The 9,750-nt window shown below is 44.1% G+C and overlaps 1 protein-coding gene across 1 annotated transcript; it reads right to left on the bottom strand.

The window, feature by feature from the left end:
• Positions 1 to 310: 310 nt before the first annotated feature.
• Positions 311 to 2,208, bottom strand: LOC138877239 (uncharacterized). Its single transcript, XM_070156832.1, has 2 exons — positions 1,806 to 2,208; positions 311 to 375 (listed from the first exon to the last, which is right to left on the bottom strand). Exons 1-2 carry the CDS (start codon positions 2,206 to 2,208, stop codon positions 311 to 313), a joined length of 468 nt encoding a protein of 155 aa, XP_070012933.1.
• Between the last annotated feature and the right edge of the window lie 7,542 nt (positions 2,209 to 9,750).

Genomic DNA, 9,750 nt, shown 5'->3' with positions numbered 1-9,750 from the left:
ACACTATTGTACACTATGACCGAGCCGTGAGGCGCCTACGTATCCTTTTTTTAGGAATCAGGTAAAACGTAGTTCCCAATTCCTTTGTTTTTCTTGTGACTTTTCTTTTATTTTTATTATCATTATTTTTCTTTCTTTCTTTTTCTTTCATTTTAATTACTGATTCCAAAAGAGGGATATGAAAGAATAAATAAGGCTCCAAAGGGAAAGCAAAGGTTAAAGTGTTTGGATAGAAGAAAGAATTGCCTCCGTCATTTCATTCTCCGATAAATGCCAACCACAAACAAACAACAATTACAATCAAAAGAAATCATACATAATATATCTTAACTGCATAAGAATTGATATCTATGTCGACGCATTTCCCGTCGATATCTATTAAACATAAAGCGTCATTGGACAATACTCTGGTTATAATGAACAGTCCTTGCCGATTCGGGGTGAACTTGCCTTTTGCTTCGGCCTGATGTGGCAGGATTCGTTTCAACACCTGCTGCCCCACCTCAAATTTTCTGGGGCGCACCTTCTTGCTGTAGGCTCTCGCCATTCTCTTTTGATATAATTGGCCATGACACACAGCTGCCAATCTCTTTTCATCAATTAGGTTCAACTGCTCCAATCGGGTTTTGATCCACTCGTCATCATCAATCTCAGCCTCAGCGACAATCCGAAGGGATGGAATTTCAACTTCCGCAGGTATTACTGCTTCGGTTCCATATACCAACAAATAAGGGGTTGCACCTACTAAAGTCCGGACGGTAGTGCGATAACCTAACAACGCAAATGATAATTTTTCATGCCATTGTTTGGATCCTTCTACCATCTTCCTCAGTATCTTCTTGATGTTCTTGTTGGCTGTTTCAACTGCTCCATTCGCCTTAGGACGATATGGTGTGGAATTACGGTATGTAATCTTAAACTGTTGACATACCTATTTCATCAAATTGCTGTTAAGATTAGCACCATTATCCGTGATGATCACTTTTGGGACCCCAAATCTACAGATGATATGGGAGTGAACAAAATCCATCACTGCCTTCTTGGTTACCAATTTGAAAGTTTTAGCTTCAACCCACTTAGTGAAATAGTCGATGGCCACCAGAATGAACCTATGACCATTGGTAGCTGCCGGCTCAATAGGTCCAATGACATCCATGCCCCATGCAACAAATGGCCATGGCGCTAACATTGTATGCAATTCTGTCGGCGGAGAATGAATCAAATCTCCGTGTATCTTACATTGATGGCATTTTCGCACGAAATTGATACAATCACGCTTCATAGTGAGCCAATAATACCCTACTCGAAGAATCTTCTTCGCCAATACATATCCGCTCATATGTGGCCCACAAACTCCAGCATGTACCTCTGTCATAATTGTCGTGGCTTGACTGGCATCTATACATCTTAGCAATCCCAAATCTGGGGTTCTTTTGTACAACACTCCTCTACTGAGGAAGAATCCACTTGACAATCGCCGAATGGCTCTTTTTGATCTCCGGTGGCCTGCTCCGGGTATATCCCCATCCTGAGGTACTCCTTTACATCATAAAACCATGGCTCACCATCCACTTCTTCCTCTACCATGTTGCAATAAGCATGTTGATCACGAACCTGAATGTCCAACGGGTCAACATGAATTTTATCTGGGTGGTGTAACATCGATGCTAAAGTGGCCAATGCATTGGCAACCTCATTATGAACTCTTGGGATGTGTATAAATTCCACTAATCGAAATCGCTTGCTCAGATCGTGCAAACATTGTCGATATGGTATGAGTTTCAAATCTCGTGTTTCCCATTTACCCTGAATCTGATGCACCAGGAGGTCCGAGTCTCCCAAGACCAAAACGTCCTGGACATTCCTGTCTGCAGCTAATCGCAGACCTAAAATGCATGCCTCATACTCAGCCATATTGTTGGTACAATAGAAACGCAACTGAGCTGTAATAGGATAATGGCGTCCTGTTTCATAAATAAGTACCGCCCCTATTCCAACACCCTTCGCATTTGCGGCTCCATCAAATAAAAGCTTCCAACCTGGTTCCTCAGGTAATTCCAACTCATTTATATGCATTACTTCCTCGTCAGGAAAATACGTCCTCAACGGCTCGTATTCTTCATCAACAGGATTCTCAGTCAAGTGACCTGCCAGCGCTTGGGCCTTCATGGCTGTCCTCGTCACATAGACAATGTCAATATTTGCCATTTCGCTAACCTTCTTGTGGGTATAGGCTTCTGGAAAATATACTTTAGCGGATCCAAGCGGGAAATGAGATAAGTAGTATATGAGGACAAATAATGCTTCAATTTCTGGGCCACCCAAGTTAGGGCGCAACATGTCTTCTCGAGTTGAGTGTACTTAACCTCATATACTATAAACTTCTTGATGAGATAATAGTTGGCTTGCTCCTTCTTTCCTGTAATGTCGTGTTGCCCCAACATGCAGCCAAACGAATTCTTCAAGACTGTTAGATAAAGAATTAACGGTCTCCCTGGCTCAGGTGGAACCAACACAGGTGGATTTGATAAATATCCTTTAAATTAGTCAAATGCCTCCTGGCATTCCGCCGTCCATTCTATCGCAACATCTTTCTTCAGTAGCCGAAAGATGGGTTTACAGGTTGCTGTGTTTTGTGCAATAAACCTGCTGATGTAATTCAACCTTCCCAACAGACTTATTACTTCTGTCTTGTTCTTCGGCGGTGGCAAATCTTGGATAGATTTGATCTTTGACGGGTCCATTTAATACCTCGCCGACTGACGATGAATCCCAACAGCTTTCCAGATGGAACACCAAATGCACATTTGGCCGGGTTGAGCTTAATATCATACCTTCGAAGCCTTTGGAAAAACTTCCTTAAGTCTGCTACGTGGTTTTCCTGATGCTTGGATTTTATGATCACATCATCCACGTACACCTCAATTTCTTTGTGGATCATGTCATGAAACACAGTGGTCATTGCTCTCATGTACGTTACCCCAACATTCTTCAAACCAAATGGCATTACCCGGTAGCAATAAGTCCCCCATGGCATGATGAATGCCGTCTTTTCCGCATCTTCTTCATCCATCAGAATCTGATGATATCCAGCATAGCAATCTACAAAAGATCCAATCTCACGTCCGGAGCAATTATCGATCAAGATATGGATGTTTGGTAAAGGAAAGTCGTCCTTTGGGCTTGCCCTATTCAGATTGCGGTAATCGACACACACCCTGATCTTCCCATCTTTCTTCGGTACCAGCACCACATTAGCCAACCAATCAGGATATCGAGTGACCCGAATAACCTTTGCTTGCAGCTGCTTGGTTACTTCCTCTTTAATCTTCACACTCATATCCGTTTTGAACTTCCTCAACTTCTGTTTGACGGGAGGGCATGACGGGTCAGTGGGCAATTTATGAACCACTAAATCTGTGCTGAACCCCGACATGTCATCATATGACCATTCAAAAACATATTTGAACTCAATAAGTGTTTTGATCAATTCTTCCCTGACATTTGGTGCAATGTGGATGCTTATTTTAGTTTCTCTGATATCGCCGGCATCCCCTAAATTGATGGCTTCTGTGTCATTTAAGTTGGGCTTGGATTTTTCTTCAAATTGGCTTAACTCCCTCTTTATCTCCTCGAAGGCTTCATCCTCATCGTATTCGGATTCATTATCATAATCTACCTCTTGTATAGTTAGTTCAGAATCAGATTGATCTTTTAGACTAGGTTGAAGATCCGTTGTGCATGGCATGTTGTTAAGACCAGTATAAAGAGAACTGTTCAGAAAAAGAAAAGAAGGAAACCAAAATTAAAAATAAAATAAAATAAAGAATGAAGAAGAAACTTTTCATTTTATTGAATTATGGGATAACAAGGTTTCACACTTTGTTGAGCAATAATAAAAATAGAGAGGAATATGGATTACAACCCTGGAATAATCCAGAAAACAAGAAGGAAAATCAGAGCCAACTACCAGGACTCCCTCCAAGTAGGAAGAGGATTAGATGTCTAATTGTTGACCTTGGCCTTAGGACCCACAAATTGTATGTCTGCCTTACTGGAACCCTCTCCAGTTTCTATCATGTTGACATCTGCGAACATTCTTTCAAAGCCCTCATTCAAATCTCCATCTGGCCCGATCAAATGTCCAAGAACTTCCGGGACTGGCAACATTCTGCACCCTGCTTTGACAAATGATCTGGACAGGCGTGGGATTGTCTTAGAAAGGACCCAGACTCTTTTCTTCAACTTACGGGCCCGCTTTACATCCGTTACGGTAGGCTTGAATCCCAACCCAAAAGTATCCAGGTTCTTGGGCAAAGAAACTGGCTGGACCATTCCCTGCAGATCAATCCCCAGACCTTTTCCTAGTACAAACCCGCTGTTCAACATCTCTGAGGCTATCATGAAGGTTGCAGCTGTGATTCTGGGAAGTGGAAGGCCCCCACCTTCAGGAATTTTGTCTACTGAGACTGCGTCAAAAACCTGATAAACCCATGGGCCCTTTTAATCGTCGGTTTCTATGAAGGGCACAATAGCATCACTGACGGCATATGTGCCGTCATCCCCGTGTACCACAATCTCTTGTCTATCCCATTCAAATTTGACCATTTGATGTAGTGTAGAAGGCACTGCTTTAGCTGCATGAATCCAGGGTCGTCCCAACAAAAGATTATACGACACCGCCACATCTATTACTTGAAATTCCAGGGTAAACTCAACTGGACCAATGGTTAATTCTAATACGATATCACCCACTGTGTCAGTACCGCCCCCATCAAAACTTTGGACGCAAACGCTGTTTTTGTGGATCCTATCATCAACAACCTTTAGTTTGTTCAGAGTGGCCAAAGGATAGATATTGGCACTTGACCCATTATCAATTAGTACTCGTGTGACCACTGAGTCTTCGCATTTCACAGTCAGGTAGAGTGATCTGTTGTGTTCTGTACCCTCTATCGGTAACTCATCGTCAGAGAATGTCACTCGATTTACCTCGAAGATCTTGTGCACTATTTTCTCCAAATGGTTTACTGAGAGCTTGTCTGGGACATGGGCTTTGTTCAGAATCTTCATTAAGGCCTGACAATGATCGCTTGAATGGATCAATAAGGATAGCAACAAAATCTGGGCTGGGGTCTTCCTCAACTGCTCTATAATTGAGTAGTCATGTGCCTTCATCTTCTTCAAAAACTCCTCTGCTTCTTCCTCCGTCACTGGCTTCTTTATTTTTCCAGGATTGGCCCTTCTCAATTCTGCGGGAACAAAACACCTTCCCGAACGAGTTAACCCGTGAGCCTCGCATACTTCTTCCATGACCTTCTTCCCCTTATGCATCACTGCACTTGACTGTAGCTCCACGACACAACTTTCTCACTTGTTATCGGCAACTGCATGACTGTCCTGATAACAACTGGTTCTACGTGGGCCCCCTTCACTACCAACACTGGTGTGCTTTATACTCCCTGCAACACTGCCTTAACTGACTCTGGCTTCTTCGCAGCAACAGACGAACCTTTCCCCACTACCACAAATGGCTTGTCATCTACCTTTCCCAACTGTACCATTGCCTTTCCACTGGTCAACTTTTCATTTGGACTGGCACGAATTGTCATTACCGTTTGTGAGAGTGTTTTAGGTTTCCCTCCTTCGTGCACTAGTTCGATCATGTGGGCCTCATGGTGCATCGGTAACGGGTTTTCATTGATGTTGGGTGCCTCTCGTGCCTGAACCTCAATCCTATTTGTGTCAATAAGATCTTGTACGGCAGTTTTCAAGTTCCAACACTTCTCAGTATCATGCCTGGGAGCCCCTGAACAATATTCACAGCTTACTGAGTGGTCCAGATTTTTGGGAAGGGGATTTGGCAATTTGGGTTCAACAGGACTTAATAGGCCTATCTGCCTCAACTTGTGGAACAGAGTAGTATAGGTTTCTCCCAACGGAGTGAATGTCCTCGGCTTCTGCATCCTTTCGTTCCTGAAAGCCTGATTTCCACGGAAGCTTGGCCTTGAAGGATTCCTGTAGGCCCTTGGTAGTGGATATATGTTTTGTGGAGGGGGATATGTGTGTTGTGGAGGTGGATATGTATGTTGGGGAGCCGGCACGTGCCATTGCGGACGAGCCGGAGGCTGGGTGTAAGTTTGGGCATGATGGACGGAGAAATGTGGCTCTTGTGGTGGGTAATAGGGTTGTGGAGGGCTGTATGGAGTGTGTGGATAGTTTGGGTAATGTGGTCTGGGTTGGTAGCAAGGGGATGGACCTCTTGTTCTGGACCAAGTACCTGTTTCGACCATTGCGACCTCCTCTCTCTTCTTTTTCCTGAGCGCACCTCCCGTGCCGCTTTGGATAGCCTGAGTTATGGCCTTGATCACCGAATAACTCATTATCTTGTTGGACCTGAGTCCCTCTTCAACCATGCCGCCCATTTTTACTACTTCATTGAAAGATTTACCAACTGATGTCACCAGGTGACCAAAGTAAGTTGGCTCCAACGTTTGTAAGAAGTAGTCCACCATTTCACCTTCCCTCATTGGTGGATCGACTCTTGCTGCTTGTTCTCTCCAACGGAATCCGAATTCCCTGAAGCTCTCTCCAGGCTTTTTCTCAAATTTTAACAGTGTGAGACGGTCGGGGACGATCTCGAGGTTATACTGGAAATGACCTGCAAACGCTTGTGTTAGATCGTCCCAGGTATACCACCTGCTAGGATCCTACCTTATGTACCATTCTAATGCAGACCCGCTTAAACTTTGAACGAAATAAGCAATCAGCAACTCATCCTTTCCACCTGCCCCTCTCATCTTACTACAGAAACCTCGTAGATGCGCCATGGGATCACCATGCCCCTCATATAGATCAAACTTTGGCATATTAAAACCTGCCGGCAATTGAACATCGGGGAAGGGACACAGGTCTTTATAAGACACACTGACTTGGCTGCCCAATCCATGCATATTCCTGAAGGATTGCTCCAGGCTTTTCACTTTACGTAGCACTTCGTCCTGCTCCGGTTTCTTAGCTGGCCTCTCAGTTTCTGTCGGGAGCTGAAGGTGAGGGGTGTAAGTGTATGGCTCGTGTGCTTTGAAGGTGAGTTCAGGAGGATAGTGTTGATTGTCGTGTACCTGAAACACTGGTTCATCGGGTGATTTTTGCAATGCGGCGGGTGGAGGTGCCACAAAAACAAGAACAGCTGGTGGAGGAGGGTTTTGTTTGGGTGGTGAAGCTTGGGGGTTATAGGAAGTTTCCCCTTGATAGTATTGGGCAATGGGGAAGCTCGTTGATGGACCAGTGGAAGGGTGTTCCGGAGTCCGAGCTGGTGAAAGGGTATGAGTAGGGGGAAGTATTGGTGGTGTTTGTCCCTTAGCCCAGGCTAGGTGCATCCCAGCTATCTCTTGTCTCAACCTGTCTACTTCCTCCTTCATCATTTGCATCTCTGTCTTTTCTTCCTCAACACTTTTGTCCGAACCAGACATACTTTCCGGAATGGGCCCTTTTGATCTTTTGTGGTAATGGTAATCTGCCAGAACGTTCTAACGAGCTAACTATTTTGAAATCTCTTTCTCTGGTAATAAACAACAAACTCGTTAGCGTTAGAGTTTAACACATATTGCAATTTCACATTGGGGAATGCAATGTTCCTAGGCAGTTAACCATTTCTAACATGTTTTTGCTTTGACTGCATGTGTCATTCCGACTTATGTCCTTTCTTTATTCACTTGGCCTTTTCTTTTTATCTTTTAGTGGTGGTTGAGTATATGTGGATTGCCTACGTATCATGTCACCGCATGAATCAGACCGGGCGTAGTTCTGCCACAAGTAAAATAAAAACACAATTTTACTTTATTTTATTACCAAAATATGCTATTACAAGCTACTTATTTGAAAAAAGACAAACAAAATAAAGACTCCACACTATTAACATTGTTTGATATGAAAAGAGAACAGAAGGGTAGACAACAGACTTTTGAAAACAACAAAAGCAGACTTGAATTAGGGATACATTAAAGCCTTGAATTTTGGCGCCCGCAAGGCGTCGTTCGGCCTTTCCGCGGGCTTTGGTGCCAGGCCTCTTTGCAAGCTCTTTAATTCCTCCATGATCCGGTGGACATAACCCATGACTGAGGCAAAAAGGGTATCACGGGGCATTTCCTCACATGTTAGGCACTTCGTGGTGATGTAGTGCCCAATCTCATCGATCTTGCCCCTGATTCTATCCCTTTCCATACACATCTATTCTATTCGTTGATTCTTTATCCCAATACTTGAGTGTTGTCAACGAGCTGATCTTGGAACCTCTCTATTTGTTTTTCCATTCGGGCTATTGAATCATAACAGCGCACCCTGTCCGTTCTAGCCTCTCGGGCTTGTTTAAAGACCCGATCTCTGAGAGTGGAATTTGTTTCTCTCGATATTGCAATGCTCCCTTCATAATCTCTTCTCACTTGCCATAGGTGCTTTTTCCGTACTGCTGTACCTTTTGCCCATCTGGCTCGCATTCTTGCTATGCTAGCCTCGGATCTTTCCAAGTCTTTTCGGCTTTCAATGACCTGATTCCTTAACCCTGCTATTAGCCTTTTATCGGACCAGCTTCTCCGTTGGTCGTCGGTATCCATTTTCATTTTCCGGATTTGAGTTCTGAGGATCTCGCTTTCCCGGGCTAATTTTTTCTTTTCTCCTTCATCGGCAGCAACCTGCACCTTGTTCTCATATTTCAGATCCTTAATCTGTTATTTAAGCTTGCCTATTTCGGCCCGATATTCCCGCTCTTTGGCCAACCAGTCCCACGGTTCTTGCGACGCCTCAATGAACTCTTGAATGTGGACTTTTTTGGCTAGTCATTCTGGCACATCTCTTACATCATCTCTCTTTCTTTACCAGGTGATATAAGCTGGTGAGACTTCACCTCAGGATAGGTCACGCACTCGAGTGTTTACCGTTAAATATTGGCATTCATTCCATATAAAACGAACGGCTTCTTCATGAAATTGGCCATGGATACCAACCTCGACTGCAAAAATACTGAGATCTTCATCTGGGTGTACCACCTGGCACCTCCCTAACTGTCTCATCACCCGGTAAGGCGCATAAGGCTGAATGCCACGGAGTCCCATTAGGAGGAAGTAAGGACCTGTGACGGGCATGTATACAATTTCTTCAACAGGAAGCCAACCCAATGTCCACCCTATTTGTGCTGCTGTGATGGTGCGAAGGCAAAACACCCAGTCTTCAGACCCTTCTGGCAATTTGAGCCCTGAAACCCTCGTTTTATATCCTTCAATGCAACCTTCATTTGTAGATCTACAGCTCATATACTGAGGATGATGACACAAGTGTTCGATCATCCACATTTGCAATAACAAGTTGCACCCTTCGAAAAAGTCTTCCCCGGCTTTACAGGCTGTGAGAGCTCGGTATATCTCAGACACTATCATAGGGGCCAATGTGCTTTTGTTGTTGGTAATTAGGACCTTGACGACTCCAACCACCTTTAAATCAATATTTCTATCTTTCCGAGGAAACACCACAATGCCCAAGAATGCTACCATAAAGGCGAACCGCCTATGTTCATCCCATTTTGTCCGATTCCCTCTGCTGCAAACCCCGTTTTCCAGATCGTCGAACCCTCCTATATGCCCATACCTCTGGTATATGAACTTCAAAGTAGAAAAACCCCTATCTAATTCAGAGTACGGGACTCCCTTGCTTATCTTCAGTAGATCCATGAACTTGTGCGAATTGACGGCTCTTGGT

The sequence above is a fragment of the Nicotiana sylvestris genome, chromosome 9 (assembly GCF_000393655.2).
Source record: "Nicotiana sylvestris chromosome 9, ASM39365v2, whole genome shotgun sequence".
In the NCBI taxonomy this organism is placed as follows: Eukaryota; Viridiplantae; Streptophyta; class Magnoliopsida; order Solanales; family Solanaceae; genus Nicotiana; species Nicotiana sylvestris.
The sequence above is the reverse complement of the archived record's forward strand: the minus strand, read 5'-3'. Positions and strand labels throughout refer to the sequence as shown.